Source organism: Neofelis nebulosa, chromosome 8 (genome assembly GCF_028018385.1).
Source record: "Neofelis nebulosa isolate mNeoNeb1 chromosome 8, mNeoNeb1.pri, whole genome shotgun sequence".
NCBI classification, from domain to species: domain Eukaryota; kingdom Metazoa; phylum Chordata; class Mammalia; order Carnivora; family Felidae; genus Neofelis; species Neofelis nebulosa.
The window spans coordinates 64,104,362-64,127,237 of record NC_080789.1 but is presented as its reverse complement, the minus strand read 5'-3'; the positions used below and the strand labels follow the sequence as shown (position 1 = coordinate 64,127,237).

The window sequence follows — 22,876 nt, the reverse complement described above, 5'->3', positions numbered from 1 at the left end:
CACCCCCACTCCCGTGTGTTGCTGGTAGGAATGGTTTGCTCAGATTTCTGTCATTTTTATTCCTTTACTCAAAGACCAGTAGGGGATCCAGTTAAATAAAATTCAGATCCCTCAGGCTGGCCTTCAAAGCCCCCTCCAAATCACCCCCATTTTACCAACCATATTCCTTTGTAATTCTACAAATGGCCCAAATAATTTGCATACATATAATTAATTTATTGTTTCCATCCCTCCCACTCTACACGTATTGTCATCTCCACCTAAAATGTATGCCTTACTCTTCTTCAGAAGTATGACAAAGTAAGGGCCAAGTCTAAATCAAGAAGTGAACACCTCTCCCAATATTTAAAGTAAGTCTTAATAAAAATTAATTAATTAATCTTAATATCCAGTGTGGTAAAATAGGATATTCAAACATAAATAAAAGCTTGCATCTGAGGGCTGGACACTTAGATATCCAACAGAATGCAAAAGTCACCATCACTGTCTTATTAAAGTATTTTATTTTGATAAATGTTAGGAAACTAAGCTAGGCTCTCCAAACCTAGCTGTTTTTCTAATGTGGGTTCTGCAGGTGAATACATAGCATCTGTGCCCTCCTTGACCCTCCCAATAAGCCATGTCCATTTTTTTTCTTCTGTTTGGGGGAATTTTCTTCCAAAATGGGTACAGCTTTTGCTTTTTCTGATTATAAGAAAAGTCTTATATTTGGGGGTACATAGGTATGTATGTAAAACTATAAAAGAACCAAGAGAAGAGGTGCTCAACTTGCATTACAATCAAAACGAAACAAACTGCCCACTTGGTGGAAAAGAGTATGGAGGGTCCTCAAAAAATTAAAAATAGATCTATCATATGATCCAGTAATTCAACTGCTGGGTATTTACCCAAAGAAAACAAAAACACTAATTAGAAAAGAAACCTTCACCCCTATGTTTATTGCAGCATTATTTACAATAGTCAAGATACAGAAATAACCCAAGTATCCATCCATAGATGAATGGATAAAGGTGTCGTATTTGTACACAATGGAATATTACTCAGCCGTAAAAAGAGAATGAAATCTTGCCATTTGCAACAACATGGATGGAGCCAGAGAGGATTATGCTAAACGAAACAAGTCAGAGAAAGATAAATACCATTTAATTTCACTCATAGGTGGAATTTAAGAGACAAAACACATGAACAGAAGAGAAAACACAACAGGCTCTTAAATATAGACAACTGTTGCCGGCGGGGAGGTGGGGGGAATGGGTGAAATAAAGAGGATTGAGAGTACGCTTATTGTGATGAGCACTGAGTAACGTGTAGAATTGTTGAATAGTACACCTGCAACTAATATAATACTATGTTAATTACACTTCAGTAAAAGAACTTTTTTAAATGCCCACTTAGTTGACATGAGCGCTTAAAACACTAAGTGGGTCAAACCGAACACAACAGAAACTCTTTGTGCCTGTCACATGAGTCTGTGGGCTTCCAGTCTGTAATCCTAGTCTAGTAGATAACTTTACCTAATACCGTCTGCATTCACTCTCCTTTTCCCTAATGCCACTGGTACAGGTGCTGAACCTGTTTCTGGCCTTGCTCCTGAGCTCCTTCAGCGCAGACAATCTGGCAGCCACAGACGACGACGGGGAAATGAACAACCTACAGATCTCAGTAATCCGGATCAAGAAGGGGGTGGCTTGGGCCAAACTCAAAGTGCACGCCTTCATGCAGGCCCACTTTAAGCAGCGTGAGGCCGATGAAGTGAAGCCCCTGGACGAGCTGTATGAAAAGAAGGCCAACTGCATCGCCAACCACACCGGTGCAGACATCCACCGGAATGGTGACTTCCAGAAGAATGGCAATGGCACAACCAGTGGCATTGGCAGCAGCGTGGAGAAGTATATCATTGACGAGGACCACATGTCCTTCATCAACAATCCCAACTTGACCGTGCGGGTGCCCATTGCTGTGGGCGAGTCTGATTTTGAGAACCTCAACACAGAGGATGTGAGCAGCGAGTCCGATCCTGAAGGCAGCAAAGATGTAAGGTCCCAGCCTAAAACCCAACCTTGACTCCGTGTGAGAACCAGCAGGGTTCTGTCAGCTCCCAGGACTGGTTCGGATGTGGGCTTGGGAGAGAGATTGTGGAATGGCCAAGTAGGTTTGAGAACCAACCCTAATGCCCATTGTCATTCTAGGCCTTCCCTAAGTGACCTAGGTCCCTGAGGTGCTCCTAGATCTGTCTCCATTGCTGCTGGATCATCTCGGTCAGTGGCTGGAGCAAACCCTGGAGGACGTCCCTGCCATTAATCTGAGCTGTAGCACTGAGACCAACCAATAGTCACATTTTGTTGAGGGCAGATCACTGTAATTTGTGAGCGGCTTTAATGTTCTACCCAATCCTGACAGAAGTTTTGAGGGCCATCTGGTAATTGTGTGCCCCCCGTGAGCGGGATGATGCAGAGTCTGTAGTAAGAATTGGGAAGAATTCCAGCTGGTTCAGTCTGGAGCAGTCAGTGTGGAGTGGAAGCATCGCTGCAGCGTTCTCCAGCTCTCTTTCCTTTGCAAATCTAGAAACTGGATGATACTAGCTCCTCTGAAGGAAGCACCATCGATATCAAACCTGAAGTAGAAGAAGTCCCAGTGGAACAGCCCGAGGAATACTTGGATCCAGACGCCTGCTTCACAGAAGGTGAAAGGGGGCAAGGGCAGCGGTGGGCATGTGGCACTTCGTGCTGGTCCCAGATTTCTGCCAGGGTCAGTGGTTGGGTAAGGGTGGGGACTCTGGCCATTTTCAAGAACTTTGTTCCCCACTTCATCATCTTGAGGGAGGTTGAGATTGTTTCCCTTGATTCTTACCTATTCTCAAGTCTCTGTTCTCAAGCACTGAATTGTCCATTTTCTCTCGGCACCAGCCCAAAAACTTCCATTAGAAAGGTATGTTCCGTCACGGCTGTGCGTGCCTCCTGATTCCCCTTTTCTCCTCCTTCTCACTGCTTCTTTATAGGACATCTTCCCAACTCCAGAGGGCCCTGCCCTGCTAGCCTTGCAGCATAGCTCCAGCCCTGCCACCCTCCATGTCTGAATCAGACATTCTGGTTCAGCCCCAGTACTCCCAGCTGTGTGGTAGGGGCCTGGGAGACCGAGCAGGGGGCAGGTCTGGGCGGGGCTCGCTCCCACGGTCTGACCCACCTCTCCCGCTGGTGCCAGGTTGCGTCCAACGATTCAAATGCTGCCAGGTCAACATCGAAGAGGGGCTGGGCAAGTCTTGGTGGATCCTGCGGAAAACCTGCTTTCTCATTGTGGAGCACAACTGGTTTGAGACCTTCATCATCTTCATGATTCTGCTCAGCAGTGGCGCCCTGGTGAGTCCAGGGGAGAAGGCAGGGAAGGACGGGCTGGGGAAGGCTTCGTAGGGATTAGCGGACCAGACCGGAGGGGGCCCAGGCCCCATTCCTCTGGGAGCACCGACAACTGCGGCCCCAAGGATAAGGGTCTGCCAGAGTGCTTTGGGCTGGTGTTTTGAGCCGTTGGGATTAGAGTTCACTTGTCCACGTCTGCATTTCTTTACACTCCGCACGATCCCTCTCACATCTAAGACCCCCTCTCTATCAGGATGAGAGCACAAACTGCCAAGGACCTTCACTGCTTCGTTTGCCCCGTTCTGAGCGGCTTCCTAAAATGAACTTCCCCTTTTCACCTTACACCCCAACTATCTTGTTCTTGACTTTCCAGTCACCCGTCTTCCCTCACACCCAGCTGGATCTGGAGAACCCTGGCATTAGCAAATACCTGAAGGAGCCAGGTCTCTGGTATAAAGGATATTTATATTCCCGTCGCTGTAAGTGCTCATCATTAATCTGGGAGACACACACAGGCTCCCCCCCCTGCTGGAACTAATTATCTTGGCCTTTGCTTTCATTTTAGCTGGATTATAACTGTGGAGATCTGGACAGGATCAGGTGTGAGAGAGCCGTTTCCCAGTTGGGTAGATTTGAGGACAATAAGGACTTAGAGACGCTACACATTTTCCTTCTTTGAGTTAAGGGAAAGCTGAAAAATATAGAACTTTGAAGTGCTTTTAAAGAAGGCAGGCACAGGGCACCTGGGTGGCTCAGTCAGTTAAGTGTCCAACTTCGGCTCAGGTCATGATCTCACGGTTCGTGAGTTCGAGCCCCGCGTCGGGCCCTGTGCTGCCAGTGCAGAGCCTGCTTGGGATTCTCTCTCCCTCTCTCTCTCTCTGCCCCTCCCCCTACCTCTCTTTCTCTCTCTCAAAATCAACTGGAAGAAAAAAAAAAAAACATAGCAAAGTGAAGCCACAGCTAAAATGTCTGAGAAAAGACAAGAATGGGGTTAAAGTGGGACTTCAGAGGGAGGGCCTAGAGCCTCCAGTGACACGAAGCTCAGTCTTGCACATCTCTCGTGTACTGGGTGACAGAACGGATCTCTGCACAGGGAGGTGAGGGGGACGTTGACATGGAAGCCTTTGAGGTTTTCATAGAGCAGACGGGGTCTATTTGTACCCAGACCCTGAAAAGGACTTTGGGCCCCTGACCGCTGCCCCCACTGCCCCGGAAAGAAACTGGAATATCTGATGTCCTTGTGCCTCCATGTTAGAAATGTATCTGCAGGCAGCCCGATTGTGTCCTTCCTTCCAGAACTGTCCGGAGCGGGACCTCCCGTTGCACGACACGGGACTTTTGTGCCACTTGTAGCTTTCTCTCGTGCTTCAGGACTCCCTCTTCCCCCTCTCTGCAGCCCACCACCCCACTCGTGGGAATGATCATACCTTCATGTCAGGGAATTCCCTCGTTCAGGGACTCCAGGGAGAAAGATTTTCTTCGCCTGGGCGTCTCCCAGCCCTGTGACCTTCCCCCTATATCAGCGGCATCCAGGGCTGAAAGGAGAAAAGATTTTGTCATACAGACAGAGAGAGCATTGGCAAGGACACGGAGAAGCCGGAACCCGCATACGCCGCCCGAGGAAACCTAGAACGGCGCGGCCACTCTGGAACGCTGGTTGGCAGTCCCTCAAAACCTGACACCTCCCGTCCCCTGTCAGCCGGAAGTTCCACACCTGGGCCTTGTACCCTAGAGAAATGAAGACAGGTCCACATAAAAACTTACCGCATGCACGTTCACAGCAGCACTACGCACAATAGCCAGAAAGCAGACACACGGCGTCCGTCAGTGATGAGGGTAGACCAAGCACGATAGAGCCACACCATGGGGTATTCTCCATCCACGACAAGAATTGCAGTCGTGACGCCTGCTGCAGCGCGTGGCGTAAGAAGCCTGTCACCGAGGGCCACATATCGGATGACTGCGTCCATGTGAAGTGTCTGGAATGGGCAGATCTGAAGAGAGAAGGTAGCCTAGTGGCTGCTTGGACTAGCGGGAGACAGGGAGGCTAGAAGGTGGCGGCGGGAGGGTGTGGGGTTTCTTTTAAGAAGCCCCGTGGGGCCGGGCAGCGGGGCGAGAGAGACAGGAAGGCGATGGCGATGACGATGACGACAGGCCAGCCTCAGGCGGAGGAGCTGCCGGGGCAGTGGGGGGCCTTCCGGTGTCACGTGCAGCCTTCAGGCACGTCAGGCAGCTGCCGCTTCTCTTTCAGGCCTTCGAGGACATCTACATTGAGCAGAGAAAGACCATCCGTACCATCCTGGAGTATGCCGACAAAGTCTTCACCTACATCTTCATCCTGGAGATGTTGCTCAAGTGGACGGCCTACGGCTTCGTCAAGTTCTTCACCAACGCCTGGTGCTGGCTGGACTTCCTCATCGTGGCTGTACGTGTCCTGCTTGCTACTTCCCACCCCTCCCAGCAGGAAAACAAAAACAGGGATGCTCCTCCCTCCCATGGCCACGGTTGCCTGGGGACGTAGATGTCGGACAGGATGTAGCCGTAGGTTTGGGCACAGTTCCTTTCAGGGCACTCAGATCTTAACTTTGGGAGAGGGGGTGCTGAAGCCCCTACGTTTGCTCCAGGGACTAACCACCCAGCTCTTTGCTCTGGTGGCTTGGCTTCAGAGGGTCAGAGATTAGGAATGGGGGGAGGAATCACTGGTGTCCGCGCCCCTTGCTGTTAAGCTGGGAACAGGAAGGTTCTTGCCCCCCACCAGCAGGACGCCCTCTTTCCGGTGCCAGGAGAGGGGCGAGGATGAGGTGGGTGCTGCTGGGTTACGGGTCGGCGGGGTCGGGGGGAGGGTCTCGGCAGGCTCTCCCACTCACCGTTCCTATGGACGCTCCCGTCAACTCAAGGCTTGTACCAGACTCCTCTGGACCAGTCAGTCTATCCAGAAGAGACCGAGTTCACACCAGAATACCCCGCCCTCTTCCCACACGTTGCCATTTCCACAGTGGTGCTCAAACTTAAAAGAATCCTTTTTTCCTCCAGGTTCCAAGACCGCCTCTCCAAGGCTTGGTGGCCTCTGATCATCTGCAAGGCTTGGTGCCCATTACCTCCTGTGTTGTTTTTCAGGGTGGGAGCTGCATCATCTGTAACTGTTTCTCACCCCCTCCTCCCCAGCCCTTGTTCCTTGTTGGCGCTTCTAACCACGATGAATGCTTCTTATTCTGTGTAATCACTGAAGCTCTTTTCTTCTAGCCGATCAGCATTTGAAAGAAAGGGTGAATGGGAATTTCAGGACCAGGGCCTATGGAGAATTCACTTCCTGCTGAGGGCTAAGTGCCAAGAAAGTGGAGTGTTTGGAGGCTGGCTTGGCACATTTAGAATATAGGTTTTCTCAGCTGTCTAGTAAGCTACCTGTAGAGTGGCTCTGGGATCCACAATAGAGCAGCATGGAAGTCTCTCTCTCAGAAAGCAGGAGCCCAGCACTCGGCACCAGAGATCCCTGCTCTATAAACGCATTCCTGTTCCCACACGGTGTCTGCAGCTTGCGTGGTTAAGGACTCCCAGGAGCTGTCACTCTGCTCCCATTTGCATTCCCTTTTCAGAAATCGAACCTTTGGAAAGATGCCCAAATGAGGTGAGGAAGTCACCCTCTGCCCTTGAAGGCATCCAAGCGGGTACTGCCCCGGAGGGTGCCAACATGAGACCCCTTCCGATGGAAGGGTTCTTCCCCCCACAGACGGAAAGCTTGGGTTCTAAGAATTAAGGAAGGGGCTTGAGATACGGCCCAGAGAACTAAAGTGACACCGGGCCAGCTCTCTTTCCACAGAACAGGACCACTTGGAGTCAGGTGGGACACCTGTGGGAGTCCTAGAAAGCCCCTCATCTTCTGGGCCTTCCAAGAATTCAGATAGATAATCCACTACCACACTTCCAATAGCCCTCAGGAAGCTGTGATTTAGAACAGATCTTCCCCACCACGACCTTTACCTCTTGCCCCTGCCCTAACCTGAGCTACTGATTCTCTTCTCTCTGGGGTGCACAACCCCAGAAGCCAAGGCTATTGATCAGGTGTCCCGCTTTCCTCTGGAACCCAAATAAGCTGGTAAAAGCATTGATGGTCCTGCACATCACCATTTATTTAGTAAGTACTCTTTTTTTTAATGTTTATTTATTTTAGAGAGAGTGAGGGACAGAGCGTGAATAGGGAAGGGGCAGAGAGAGAGGGAGACACAGAATGGGAAGCAGGCTCCAGGCGCCGAGCTGTCAGCACAGAGCCGGACGCGGGTCTCGAACTCACGAACCGCGAGATCATGACCTGAGTCAAAGTCGGACGCTCAACCAACTGAGCCACCCAGACACCCCTCCACTTTAAAAAAAAATTTTTTTTTTTAATATTTATTGATTTTAGAGAGAGTGAGAGACAGAGCACACTTTTATCACTTTTTATACTGGGTGGCAGAGAAATGGACAGACATGTAGCCAATTGACAGCAGTCCATAAACTACCCAGCTTTAGGGAGTTGCCGGATTCTTACATTGCCCTGAGAGCTTTAGGGAGTTGCCGGATTCTTACATTGCCCTGAGACCTGACAGCGGTTCCTGAGAACATCTCTGTACAAATGTAAGCCAAATACCAATCCCTGTGTAGAGTTGTCCCAGAAGCCGGAGTGGGTCACGAGGGGCAGGCAGGCATGGCCCCCGCCTCTCAGGCGCTCACACCAGCTCGCAGGACCACTCTGGCCTCATTCCAGGCTTATGGGAACCCAGCATTCTGAGAACAAGGCTCTCTCAGGACCCTCCCACCTACTGACTTCTCTTGGGCAGGACGGTGCATTTAGTACCAAACGTTTATTGAGCACACACAACGTGCAAAGCCTCCCGCCAGGTGCTGTGGAGGATACAGAGAGCAGAAGACATGATCACTTCTCTCTGAAGGCCTGAAAACACAAATAACCACGCACGAAGCCACATGTGCTGAGTGGGAGCAGCCCCAGTCCATACTGTGGCTGCCCTGTTTGCCACTCCTGAGTTCGACTTGGAAATGCACAATGAGGCCCAGAGGACACCTGCACAGCTGGAACGATCAGGGTTTTTGCTGTCTAATGCCTGTGGCATTCTAGAACATCCAGCAGACATAAATTTTAGGTCCTACTCTAGCACCATCTATGAGAGACTCTCTTCCTCCCATGTCATCCCCCAATGACTAGATGTCCGAATCTGTTACTCAACACTATGTCTGTGTCCCTAATGGAGTCTCATTCCTCTGTGTCGCTCCTTAAACCTGCTAAGAGTACTTTTTAGAATCACAGGGATAATCCGGACAACTTTCAAGGTTAATTCTCTTTGGTTATAAGCCATGTGAGTTCCCAAACAGAGATAGTATTTTATTTTGCTCAGGTCCTTGGCTGCACTGGAGATCTTGTCCGGTAGAAGAATTTTGTCATCTTTCCCCCAGGGAAATTTGCCACATCATATCCGGAGGCTAGCCAGCATATCAGTTCCAGGGATGGGAACTTTCAGAGACCACTCGTCCTGAATTCAGACTATTACAAACCTTCTCCGTTTGAAAATGTCCACATCATTTGGAAAAAGTCACCCAGTGTCCCCTTTTTTTCCATTCCTGCAGCCACCCTGAATTTCGACTTCCCCTCAACTCCTTTCTTTTTTGCAGGTTTGATTCTTTCCTCAAAGTATACTTTCAGCAATGATCTGATTACCTCCAGTGAGAGTTGAACATGGGGACTCAAAGGATTGTCAGAGCACCCTCAGCAGCTAAGGAATAGTCCAGATAGGACCCTTGCTGACCCTGCCTTGGGAGATCTTAGCTAGATTAATCAATTGAGCAGCACATCATCTCAGCACTGTTTGGAGCCAACCTCCAGACTGGCATCTGTACCTCCATCCTTCTCCCCACCTCAGGCCTCTTTGTTATCAGAGTAACCACCCCCTTGAAGAGCCGGGGTCTTCCTGCCGTGTGTGGGGCCCAATGCCCCTCAAACCTCAGTGTTTTGCACGCTTTACGTGGCATAGTTTCTCAGGATGAGGTCGACTCAGGGGTATTTTGAACTCAGGACACTTGGCCGGAATGGGATAGCTCACCTTGAGATGTACCTGTTAAGGCCTAAGAATCTGGTGATTTTAGATTGTTTGGGGTTAAGAGTCGGCTGCACCTGGCAATAATTGGCAAAAGATACCTCCATGTAGATCCTTAGTGATAATGATAAATGGAGGCAAAATGATTGTTTGGTGCTACTGTGTTCTAGATAAAGCTTTTGAGGCCCTTGTTTTAGACAGAAATTGAACTGTGAACCATCTACCCTCGAAGAACGTGAGGAAGTAAGCTTTAATAGTACCCAGATTTGCTTTGGGTACTGCCCAGGGCTCCAGGGAAGATCCCTACACTGATGGATTATGAGTCTGTGCATAGATAAAGGGCCACACCCCTTTTTATTTTTATTTTTTATTTATTTATTTTTTTTTTTCAACGTTTTTTATTTATTTTTGGGACAGAGAGAGACATAGCATGAACGGGGGAGGGGCAGAGAGAGAGGGAGACACAGAACCAGAAACAGGCTCCAGGCTCCGAGCCATCAGCCCAGAGCCTGACGCGGGGCTTGAACTCACGGACCGCGAGATCGTGACCTGGCTGAAGTCGGACGCTTAACCGACTGCGCCACCCAGGCGCCCCAACACACCCCTTTTTAAAAACAAATCTTTGAGCCTGCTCACCCTTTCCCTCCCTAGGTCACTGACATCCTCCTTCTGCCTCCTGCCAGTCCTGCCGCTTAATTATAAAAAAAGAAAGGAAGGAAGAAGGAAGGAAGGAAGGAAGGAAGGAAGGAAGGAAGGAAGGAAGGAAGGAAGGAAGAAAGAAATTCTTTTTAAAAGGGTTCTGTACAGTTCCAAGATCCAGAATGAAAGCCCTTGGCTAGAGAGAAAAATCAACAACCGAAACCCAGTTATCATTTGTTTCCATTTTTCTCCTCTAACTCTGCTTTCACGTACCAATTTAGGCTGAGCAGGGCTGTAACCGCCATTTCCCAGGAGAGGGAACTTAAGAATGATGGATGGGAACATCTGAACCTATCCCAGAATTGGGTGGTGCAGGACAAGGGAAAGACTGTTCCAAGAAATGCAGAGGCCAGACATTTTAGGATTTGATCAGCTAAAGGTAGTTTCCTTTGGTGGGAGGTTGGGTCAGGCCTCCCAGTTCAGGCCTAGGCCGCCCTAGTATGCTTGGCATCCAGTGTTCCGGGACCACGTGGTAACAGCTCTGAGCTCCCTGGTAGAACACGGTGAGTTTGTCTCTGGAAGAGCAGGAGGTCATTTGACCGTCACGACTGCAGGCCTGGAGACCTGCAGACTTCTCCCCAGTCTGGCAATTTAGTCAACTCCATATTACTCAGATTCCAACAGTCCTCTCTTGAGATAACTTCATTTTACCTGCCAGGGGGAGGGGTGAACTCTCTGTGGAGGAAGGGGCTCTGGCCTGGGAAGCAGGAGAGTGGGTCCCTCCCTGTTCCTGGCTCCAGAACTGCCCATGTGACACTGGTGTATGGGTCTCAATTTCCTCACCCGTAAATGTTTTAAATTCTTCCAAGAATCCTACCAGCCATTTTTCTAATGATGAGAGCAGAAGATTGTCCTGGAAAGGACAGACCCGAGGCCGGTTCCTTTGGAGCTGTTCTGGAGAGAAAGAATGGGGATCACAAGGAAAAGCATGGGTTCAGTTTTCAGACCGCCAGCCTCCCCACCCCCTGCCCAAGTCCTCACGGCCGCGAAGGAGTCATGGTTGTAGTTCAAAGATGGAGGGATTATTATAGTTGAAAGTGAGAAAAAAATTGCTTAAGTGAGTTCTCGTGGGGCCAAAACTCTGTCTAGAAATCGCTTCCTTTGGTTCTTTTCATCCCGGGAACTGCCAAGCCAGCCGTGGCGCTTACTGGACGTGTTTCCTTTGTTGATGTGGTAACTCGTCACGTTCTCCAGCAAATGGTTTCTCGCCAACCAGCAGCAAGAGAGCTTGTCCCTGTTGGAAATCCGCGGTGAATGAGCTGAGGCGGGGGCAGCTTGTGTGGAGTGTGTGTATTTATCTGTATTCTTTTCCATAGGTACCATTAAGTTTGTCTGGCTTAATTTAATGGCAACTTCTGGGAGCTGCAGAGGCTGTAAAGGGCGAGGGTAAGGTTTTTGTCATCTGTTCAGGCTCCTCTCCTTCCAATGGAACGTCCTCATTCCCCCTCTCCCTTCAGCCTCCTCCCTTTGCCAACCTGTATGTATGTTCTACTGCCTCCTCTCGAGTTTCTCTTCCCCTTGTGTTTTTTCTTCTGCCTCTCAACCTCCTTTCCTTTCAGGTCGTTTGAGTCCAAGTTGAAGTAGGCAGCTGGTGTTACCCTCTCTCTCTACCTGGGGGCGGGGGGGGGGCCCAATCTGTGTAATCAGTGCTAGGGGCTTTATTCTAACACTCTGGAACCTCTTTTCTTTTTTCTTTTTTTTTTTTTTCCTTTGTTTTGTTTTGTTTCCTTTTTTGTTTTTTGTTTTTCTCTTCTGTTTCCGTGTAGGTCTCTTTAGTCAGCCTTATAGCTAATGCCCTGGGCTACTCGGAACTAGGTGCCATAAAGTCCCTTAGGACCCTAAGAGCTTTGAGACCCTTAAGAGCCTTATCACGATTTGAAGGGATGAGGGTAAGAAACTAAGAGCAGCTGATCCTTCTGCATGCTGATGGAAACTGTTTACGCATGCTAGAACTGATCACATGGTGGGAAGATCATTCAGACACGAACTGTGATGCAGCTGCTGATTTGATCCTCCACTCGCTCCCCGCACCTGCCCTGTGCGAGGGGGTCGCATCAAGCTGCCTCATCACATTAATATGGGCCCCACCCCAACAACGTGCCATCGCAGAACATGTTAACGCTGGCTGTTCTCATTCGGCCTGGCTTACCTGTAGCACTCGGGGCGGCTTTCTGGGCTGTTGGTTTTAATAGGGAGAATCACCAGGTGCAAAGAAGGGGAATTGTAACCCACAGACCCACTGAAAAGCAGAGGCTGCAGGCAGGGTGAGTGCCATATAGGGGCATCAGCCAGGTGGGGACTGTGGCCTTGCAGTCGCTGAGAAAGCATCTGAGAAGGGGCTGGAAGGCATGACGGCAGGCCTGGAATTGGGAATGGAGCGGAATTTGGCATAGCCCTGGGAAAAGAAATGCTTTTCTTTCTATTCTGATTCCTCTTATTGCACCTTGTTGTTCTCAGCCCAGTCCCATAAGGACTGGCAGCCTCTGTCTGATAGCAAAGCTTTCCTCCTCAACCCCCCCTCCACCCCTCTGTCCACGCTCTGTGGTCCCCTATCCTGACACAGTCAAAAGGACAATCAGGTACGACACCAGATGACCATCAGCTAGTTCTCCTGAAATTTCTGCTATTCCTGCTTTGGTGATACTCCACCCGAATCCCAACGGGGCAAGGTGCTGTCACCCTGCCAACTTAGGAACGAGGCTCCCTCTTGCTGTCTCTCTTGGTTCAGAAACACTGCGCGTGCGTGTGCATGCGCACACGCACGCACACCTTAAAAAGTCAACTTCCTAAAATCAAGTGGGCAACTGGCTTTTGGTGGTGATAGTTGTCCTGTGCTAATCAGAGAGGTCTGTTATACTTAACGAGACCAAGAAAACTCGTTTCGATTCAGATGTTGAATACATGCAGGAGAGCAAACCAGAGGATGTGTTTTTAAATGACGGAATCTCAAAATGTAGGAATAAAAATTAAATGGTTCCCGTGGTCCCCAGGGAGCAAGGCTAATTGGAGAAACTAGGTACCAGGACAGTGCTCCTCATCTGTGCGTTCCTCATCTGTGATCCCTGGCCACCGTTGCACAGAGCCACCCACGGTCGTCCAGGAAGGTGGAAATTTTGCTGTGATTTGGGGGTTTTATTCTGTTTGTTCAGTCAAATGCTTCTCACAACAAATTGCGTTTCTTCGGTAGCACAGTCACAGTGTGCTTTACTGGGTATAAGCTTTCTGCAGCCCGCCTGAAAGCATCCGCAGGGAGGTCGGTTCCACAGCCACACAGACTTACTTTAACTTAAAAAAACAAACCAGAGTTTGGGAGTGTCTTTCTCCCACCGATAAGAGAGATTTCAGAATGTGTGCAGTAAGGTCTTTGTTATGTTCAGGCCAGGTTTAGGGAGAGAGAGTATAGTTCAAAGTGTCCAAGTCTTCAGACGTAGGATTGCAGTGCTCTCCCCTCCTCCCTTGCCTTCCCACTTTTTTCAGAAAGGGCTGGTTACATTTTTTAAATAAGTCCCATCAGTTTTGTTAGAGTGTTGATAATCTGTTTCGGTGACCGGGATGCTGAGGACCTGAAGAAGGCTGTTGCAGACAGTACTTGCCCCATGGCAGCCGAGCCCAGTAGCCTGTGCCCCTCCACAGCCCCCAGCAGTGATCCTGGGCCTCCTAAAACCAGACCGGTAATACCTGAAGGAAGCCCAAGAAAAAAAGTCCCCAACCGACCCTTGCTACTTTCTCCATCCGGATGCTCATCACTGCCAGTCCTAGCCCATGGCAGAAGTAGTCTGCGTTGACCAGCTGGTGCCAGTGTGCTCAGGAGGAATTTATTCCAATAATCTGGTCGCGTGAGCCCTTTTGCTGGCCACACCTCTTCCCTCTAGCCCCTCCCCCTTCCCCGGACTCACAGTTTTTATTCCTTCCAAACTTTCGGTTGCCAACCTTCAAGTCGTTTAGGAACCCAGAGGTCCAGAAGCGGTGATCAGAAGAGCAGAAAGTTTTCTTTGAAAAAGCATTTGAGAGTGCAACCTCTCCCTCAAGGTTTTTCGAGTAAGATAATTTGAGCAAAGACCAGTTTGAGCCCAAAGCCAGGGTTTCCAACAATGAGTGTTCAGTAAGGGCAGCTCTGATACAGGATCGTCACTTGGTTTGGTTGACCCCGGTCAGCCTCCAGCACTGTCCACCTCTGGTTGGGTGGCGGAGAGGGCTCAGGATCCCATCCTGCCCTGCAGTTCCCTGGCCCTTCTGCAGAAGAGTAACTGCAAGAAGAAAAGATTGAATCTGCCTGAGCTTATAGTAAGTGTCCCAGCGATAAACAGAGTTAGGTGTATACGTTTTATATGAAAGTTACTTTTCTGTGGGGCCGTATGTTTTCCATTCTTCGGTGTGGGTTCTTCCGTACCAACACCGAGAGATTATCCTTAGAAAATAAGAAATCTTCTCAAACCAAATACCATCAATGCAGGTGGGCTCCACTGTCACTGTGCTGCTCCAATGATCGGCTCAGACCTTCCTTTGGGAGGAAACATACAGCCCTAGCCTGTCCTGGGACAGTCTTTCCTCTCTCCTTCCTCAAACCAAACACCAGAAAATTGAAGCACTCGTGCTATTGGCAAAGGAATACTTAATGTAGTTCTTTGCTTTTCTCTCCTCCATAGTAATCAAAGTAAAAGACTTTGCTGTGCTACTAAATTTTTGAGGGTACATAATGCTATGAAACATGCATGCATTTTTGTTGATTGTCAGTACATAGTTGTCCATTAAAGCCATGTTCCCTCTGCCAGATATTAAAAGCCGTTTGACAGATTTTTATAGTATTTAATGAACAATAATGTTCTAGGCATTATGAGAAGACACCAATGCTGTAAGAATTAGTATCCGTAGGAATTTTTTCGTCAGTCGAGTGAGATTTGAATCAATCATTAAGTATAAATTTCCATTGGAAAAAATAACTGTGCAGATTGCTAGAACCAAGCTTTGAGTAATGTTTCTGTACCTAGTTTTTAACAGTGAAGTCCGTCATAATTAAAAGCAATGTAGAATAACGTGGGAGTTATTAAGGACCCATTTATGAAGTGACTGCCCGTGGAAACTTGAATTGTCATTTACATTTACCTATAGTGTGAGAGTTCAAGAAAGCGTGGTTTCTTGCCCTTTGCTTGCTGAGAATATCAGCACAAGGACAATTTTATGTGGAGCACAGTTCAATAGTTCCCACTACTAGCTAATGTCTACAGCCAGGAAGAATTATTAGTAAATTTCATCAACTGTTTACTATTCAATTCCTACAACTAATCTAAGCAAGTTTTTCTTTGTTTATAATGAACAATTGAAAGTACATTTACATCGTGTAAATGGGTTTTATTGGATTTTATAGGATTTTTATGTCCTGTGTATCCGAGAACAAGGCTCCATAAATACTTCCATCTATTGATTCTTCTAATCCGATCTATGAGTATAAAAGCGGGAAGAGGTCACTTTGTTAATTAGCTGATTCTTCTTCCCTGCTCTAAATATTACTGCATATTTAACTGTAACACTTTGTAACTTTAACACTGTAGGACAGGTTAGACTGGGTTAAGATAGAAGACTTCGTAGAGGAGGTGGATTCAGAATTGAGATAAAATGCAGCATTTCTAGGTTGCAAATCTTTTGGGGCTACTTCTCTGCTGTACACTCATGATGGTCTAATAGGTCATGATCTCTCACCTAAGCTCTCTTGCAAAATGCTATCGCATAGACTTGAGCTCCTGAATTCTTGATAATCTACTCGCTTACCGTCCGAGAAATGATTATTCCGTTTATAGATCATCCTCCTCTTGCCTATTCATTTGCACATTTCATTGCTTTCTGGTGCTCCACCAAAGGGTGAGAGCAACTATAGAATGAGGTAAAATTCAGATCTGACCACCCGCCAACTTTGGTAATATAAATAAATAAATATGAATATCATTCTCCAAAATAACATTGGGGATTTTCCAGATTTCAGATATTCTGGCTTGCCTCCCTCAAAGTAACGAACAGTGGAAGGATCACCATTTTATACTAATGACAGAGCTATTAAATCTAAAAGAGATTTCTTGGTCTAAGAATTAAGAAATAACTACCTCTCAATCTAAAGGCCTTCATCCGTGAATTGGAGAAACACAAAACTAATATTTTAATCTAAAGGAGAGTGACTCCTCAGTAGAATATCTTTGCCTTTTTTGTATAGGACAGAACAGCTCTTCTCAGCCACACATTCCTGTGAGTGACATTGCAATGTAAGGCAAGAACAGAAGAGAAGGAAAACCCAAACCCAAGTCAAATAGAGCCCAGAGCTGCCCCCTGCCGTTCCTTCTGCAGCACAGCCCTTTTGGCCCTTTTGATGCTGTGCTTATTGGCAGAGTGCCCTTGCCTCTTCCCTGCTGATGCTGCAACATGGTGACACTTCTCACCTCCTTCTAACAAACATTAGAAAGCTGCGTTTATATCCACTGGTTTTATTTTAACTCCATTTTAATTTTCCTAGGATATTAGAAAAAGAAAGACACATTCTTCCCATTTCAGGGTCGCCTTTCTGGGCCTTAGCAGTCCCGCTTAAGACAACAGCAAGTAAGAATCAGGGCAGAATGAACACCAGCCTTGTTTTCTGTCCCAGCCTGCTGAAGTGCTATTTTTGGACACCCCTCTGAACTCCCCTAGTGAAATCTGCCGCACAGTAGGAGTGTTGTCTAGTTAGTCTCACCCATAGTGTGAATCAAAATCAAAGTTAAAAACAACCCAGAAACTTTGATTCCTGAAGAGTTTTTTCCCTTTGCTTTTTTTCATTCCTGAGTTTAACTGCAGTCAGTGATTTTTAGCAATATGCTGGTTTTGGGGTTTCAAGAGCAGCGATCTAACCCAAAACTGTCCAGAAAACAGAAGTCATTCCTATTTCGAATACATCGTGAAGAGTTGAGTCTGGCCCTGGATTGAGCAGAGAGATATCAATCAGCATTAGCCAAACAGGGGTGACTCTTAGATTTCGAAGCCTACCAATTCAGGAAAAAAACTGAAGAAGAATAGTGAACCTTGAGTGAAAAATAGATCTGTTCAGATTTTATTTTATTCTGTTTGGTAGAGGGAATATAGCTTTTTTTTTTTTTCTTGAGCCTGCAAAATATGCATGCTCAGCTATTGCCTGAACTAAGATAACTGGCCTTGCATAAAAGAGACTTTATGTACCACTGACTGATTCCCTGCTAACCCCAAAGAGTAGTTCTCTGTGATTTTGAACAATTCTACCTTGTTTTGCAGAGGGGGAATGTCTGTTGAAAGGCAACTGGTGAGCTTGAAATCAGATTCCCCACGGGGGCATATTTTACAAGTTGGCAAGAAGGGAGACTAGACTAAGAAATAATTTTTTCGGTCCCAGGCCGGAGCCTGGGAGAGAAGACCTAGGTCAACTTGGGCAGGGGAATTCGAGTTAGATGAAATAAATACGTAATTTACTAGAATTCGTCAAACTACATCTTACAGATTTAGAAAATTTTGGTCCTACTTGTGGATCTGTCCTGTTACCCTGACTCCAAAGGGAACACGATGTTTTTGTAGTCAGAACAAGCCACACAGTATCATTCCCCTCCTGGAAATCAAAAGAATGTGCTTGCTCTTACTTCCAACACTCAGCGACCTCCCCCTTCCAATGCAGGTGGTGGTGAATGCCTTGGTGGGCGCCATCCCCTCCATCATGAATGTGCTACTGGTGTGTCTCATCTTCTGGCTGATTTTCAGCATCATGGGAGTTAACCTGTTTGCGGGAAAGTATCACTACTGCTTTAATGAGACTTCTGAAATCCGATTTGAAATTGAAGACGTCAACAATAAAACCGATTGTGAAAAGCTCATGGAGGGGAACAACACCGAAATCAGGTGGAAGAACGTGAAGATCAACTTCGACAACGTTGGGGCGGGATATCTGGCACTTCTTCAAGTGGTAAGTGTTGCTCTTTTCTTCAGTCCTGTGAAATTCAGACAGCTAGCAGAAATCGCATTTGGCTCCTTCTCAGTCCGACATTCAGAATCAAGATTACTCTTAGTAGGTCACAGACAACAATGCCATTTCCCACACCAGTTCCAGGGAGACACCTTTCCTGAGAATTCTGACTTCCCCAAGGCCTCACTCAAAGGTTATCTTTCACTGTGCTCGAGAGCAGACTCCTGCTCAACAGCAAATAGATTCCTGCAGAGAGATCAGCTTCTCTCTCCAGGACGGAGTATGTATTTAAGGAGAAAGGAAAAACAAAAAAAGAAGGTAAGTACATAGACACAGCCCACCACCACAAAAAAAAAAAACAAAAACAAAACAATTTTGATTTAGCAGGATATTCCTGTATAACAGCTACACTAAACTAACTAAAGAAAAGGATGGGGGCAGTGCTAGGATGCTGCCGCCCATGTCAGCTCAATCCCGAGAGAAAAGTCTCAAATTAATGTATCGCGGTAAGAAAGGGTTTATTTTAATTACATAGCGTGCCATCTTGTCTAGTTTTCTCTTCCACCCTTACCAGTCTTTTTTGGAATGTTTGACAAGACCGTATGATGCAGGGAAAGCCCCTAGGCTTTGGAGTCAGACAGATGTAGGTTTGAGCCCCACTCTGATGTTTACTGGATGTGTAACCTTGGACGAAATACTCGACTTCCCTGGGGCTGTTTCTTTTTCTTTTAAATGTCGGGAATAATACCTTGCACCGCTGTTAAGAGGATTCATGATAATTTATTAGAATTTCTCAGCAGAATGCCTGGCACATAGCAGTGCTTAATTAATGGCATTTGCTATTGGGTATTTTTGTTACTGTCACAACTGTGCCTACATCATATAGCCGTTGGGAGTATTAAATGGGATAATGCAGGTGAAGCCTTCAACTTGACCTTACAGATAGTGCACACTTACTGTTAGCTAGTATTAGGAGGCAAAGTTAATAGAATAAGCAGTGCTTTATCCAGAGGCTTTTGTTGTTTTATCCCATTTGGAGAAATTGGACCCACAAATTGAATCTGAGTTGGAGCAGCTCCAGGAGAGCAGTACACATCAGTCAGCCAGTCAGACATTGTATTTAGAGTCCCACCAGGTGCAAGGTGCTGTGCATGGCACGGCTCAGGCCATCTGATCAATAAAGAACCGCCCGTGCCCCGCAAAAAGCTTTGAATCTGGTTGAATATATAAAGCAAATAGAACAATAAGAAAACATAGAGAATACTGGGTTGCTTAGCCGTATTTGTTTCCAGAATGAGGCTAGGTAGAGTAGATTGAAGGAGAGTGGGTTAGGAAGAGCTGCTCGGGAGGAAGCCAGGATTGCCATTGCCATAGGCTAAATGTGTATAGTAGTAGGGGGAAAGTTCTGGCCTTGTTTTTGTGTTTATTTTATTTTTATGTTAATGCAACTTTGAGGTTTTCAGACCCCCCTTGCTTATTTAACACCATCGTAAAAAATGACTCCTCAGTGTTAGGCTAAATTCTCAGGACCCTCAAGTGGAGTCCCGCCACTCATTCATAAATGTGAGTTTGCCCCAGCTCTAGGCAACCTTCTCAGACCCATTTTAAAGACCTTTTGTGAAAGTATTCATCCAATTACCATTATCAACGTGTTTCTCTGCCAGACTTTGATGTTATTTTCAGGGACTTAGACAAAGCCCCCTGGGGACCCGTGTTAACAAATAGGAAATTCTGTGTCCCTTGTGAGGCTGTGCCCAAACTCCGTCTTGTGTTCTGCTGAACCTGAGCCTGGCCTCTGGGACCCCTGCCTAGACTCCCAGCTACCCCCTAACAGGCACAGTCTAATGACTGACTCTGTTTGCCAGGCAACCTTCAAAGGCTGGATGGACATCATGTATGCAGCTGTAGACTCCCGAAAGGTAAGGATACACCTGGCGAAACCACAGCCTACTTAGGCGGTTAGAAAGCAGGCAGCATGGTGGCGCTTACCAAGAGAGAGCGGGTCAGGACACGTGTTTGCTTGTTTGACCGACTGCAGATTGCTCTCCTCCTCTCAGTCAGTCATCACTCCCTTACACTGGCTCTGGATGATCAGGCTGTTGCCTTTCCCCGCTGACAGAAATGTGGCTCTTGGGGGACAGCCCTCCCCCGCCCCCTCGCCTCACGATTTGCATATTCACCCCACCAGTGCTCCCCAGGGCAGGGCCTGCCAGTGTGGCAGAGGGAACAGGCAGGGAGAATGTAGAGCGCCCCCTCCGCAGCTTGTACAGCAGCTCAGGTGGTCAGTTATGGCCGATGGCGTTGGCATGTCAGAATCCCCCACCTGATCCCACTCCAGGAACTGATGCTCTGCTTTTTCCCTCCTGTCCTTTGCCAGCCTGACCAGCAGCCTAAGTATGAGGACAACATCTACATGTACATCTACTTTGTCATCTTCATCATCTTCGGCTCCTTCTTCACCCTGAACCTGTTCATTGGTGTCATCATTGATAACTTCAATCAACAAAAGAAAAAGATAGGTCTCCTCCCCTCATTACCAGTGGCCAGAGGTCAACTCAGATGAGAGGCACTTCTATCCCTATCTCTAGAAAGAAAATGCCTCTCTTTCTCTAAAATGCACATCATCGCCTCACTGTGGCCCCGGCCCCCTAGACGTTAGCCCCCGCCTCAACTTTTTCTCTCGGGGGGCTTGATTTCACAGTATGTGGTTTACCACATTTACTCGCGATTGTTGAAGCCTTTACTGGGTTTGGCATCCAACCAGAGGGAAGCAAGGTCAGAGAGGGTCTAGTCACGGGTGAAAAGGAAAGCGGCAGGTGAATAGCGAGAAATGGAGAGTGTCTGGACTCGTAATCACCTGTGGTAATCCCTGGGCACCCCTAGCAAACTGGGGTTTGAGAGCCCATCCTCGGAAAGTTCACTTACTTACTGCTCCAGATGGTTAACGATTTTCCAAAACAAACTGAAGCACTGACTCCTGTCGTCCATTTTACGAAACAAGACTGTGTCAAGGAACTCCCCACGTTGCTTTTTTGCGCTCGGATTTCTGAAGGTTTAATATCGTCGGAAATTAGTCCCGGGCTAGTAACCGGGACTTGAAAATCCTTTCATTTTAAAATGCTTTTTTTTTTTAAATAATTTTATCAGGAAAGCAGGTCCAAAAGATATGTATGAACCAGTGAGGTGCAAGCATCTCTGTCCTTGGGTGTCCCCTGCCGGAGGGCCCACAGCTGGATAGTCCATCTCCCTCGTGCCCAGCCACTGGCAGGTCTCAGGAATCCCAAGCCGAGGACAGAGGCTGGCGTTCCTTTGAATTAGAATAGTTGTCCCAGGTCTACCTCATTAGGGGGCTACTAGCCAAACTGACCTCTGGAGAGGTAAGGAGGTAAGGCCCCCCCTCAGTGCTTAGGGCTGAACCTTAGGTCCAAACCACAGCATGTGAGAGCCTATTGTAACAGTTCGTTCTCTTCTTTCTTCCTTTACTTTGGAGGTCAGGACATCTTCATGACTGAAGAACAGAAGAAGTACTACAATGCCATGAAAAAGCTGGGCTCAAAGAAACCACAGAAACCCATTCCCCGCCCCCTGGTGAGTGCAGGCCAAGGGCCAAGTGAGACCCCATACGGAAAAGACACTGGTAGGGTTATTGCAAAGGAAACAAAGGGGTAAGTGATGAGCCGCCTGTGCCCTCTGATCCTCTCCCAGCTGCTCCGCCCAGAGGACCTGGGGAAAACAGCAGAACAGAAATAAAGGTACGGGATGCCTTTGATATTTGTGCTCGACCTTTCCTCTGAGACTTCCTTGGGCGGCAGCAGAGAATCAGCATGTTATATAGCCACATTGGCTCTGGCACTGGTAGAGAGATGTTTTAAGAGACAACTAAAAATTAACAAAGGACAGTGAAAATGAAAGCTGACCTCTTGCCTACCAGTACAAGATAGGGCGTGGTCACTGTCTTCTCAGTTCTCTACCCAACAAGGAAGTCTTCCCAAGAGAAAGTAATACTCTGGCTATTTGTGGGAGCAGAAGACGGTGAAACTAGGGGTCTGATGTCCTGATTTTCTGTCTCGAACCAAGCCTTTTGTAAAACAGACTCGGGCACTGGGATTCCGCTTTGCCCTTCTGGTGGTGGCCGTTCCCTTGCTTCAGAGCAGATAACTGCTCCTGAAGCCATATACCCAGCGGGGTGGGACATAAGCCCCAGGCTCAAAGTTCCATCTTCTGTAACTTTCATATAAAGTAACTTTTTATTTAAAAACGGCACAACCCTAAAATAAAAGCTTATCTGGCAGTCTCATTTGTAAAAATAAAAGTAGAGCTCCTTTGAATCAAGACTGGGAGTCCCAGAGCATTTTCCCTATGTAGCCCCACACCCTGTGCCTGGCTTACTTGCCTCATCGACTTCCAAGGGAAAGGAAACCCTTGGTTTGAAAACCGACAAGTTAAAAGTGATCCTGAAAGTAAGCATCAGTTTAAGTGCCTAGGTTCTTTCGAAAAAAAAAAAAAAAAATCAGGGAGATTTTTTGAAAATTTATTTATTTAAATTCAAGTTAGTTGACAAAATCAGGGCGATCTTAAAAAAGCGAATGTTTTTTGTATTTCCCTGATGTCAGAGTTTCCATCCTGTGATGGAAATGAGACTAAGGGGACGGGAGAGGGTTAACATTTCTGAAGTTCCGTTCAGGCCCTTGCACACGGGACCTTGAGTATATTCTCGTCCACTCTAAAATATGGTAGGAGACATTAATAAAGAGTGATCGGCCCTCATTCAGCAAATAGTTCTAGATCCCCTCCTG

General features: G+C 47.4%; 1 protein-coding gene across 9 annotated transcripts in view; it reads left to right on the top strand.

Annotated features, from left to right (window-relative positions):
- Positions 1–22,876, top strand: part of SCN8A (sodium voltage-gated channel alpha subunit 8) — a 179,612-nt gene that overhangs the window by 145,021 nt on the left and 11,715 nt on the right. For 6 of the 9 annotated variants that reach the window (XM_058742723.1, XM_058742721.1, XM_058742725.1 and 3 more), the window contains exons 17-25: positions 1,564–2,034; positions 2,566–2,683; positions 3,202–3,356; positions 5,605–5,778; positions 11,902–12,024; positions 17,796–18,080; positions 19,946–19,999; positions 20,458–20,595; positions 21,564–21,668. In XM_058742723.1, coding sequence (XP_058598706.1) covers positions 1,564–2,034; positions 2,566–2,683; positions 3,202–3,356; positions 5,605–5,778; positions 11,902–12,024; positions 17,796–18,080; positions 19,946–19,999; positions 20,458–20,595; positions 21,564–21,668 — 1,623 coding nt within the window. The remainder of the gene's footprint in view (positions 1–1,563; positions 2,035–2,565; positions 2,684–3,201; positions 3,357–5,604; positions 5,779–11,901; positions 12,025–17,795; positions 18,081–19,945; positions 20,000–20,457; positions 20,596–21,563; positions 21,669–22,876) is intronic. The other 3 variants (XM_058742726.1, XM_058742728.1, XM_058742727.1) reach the window with 1 other exon arrangement.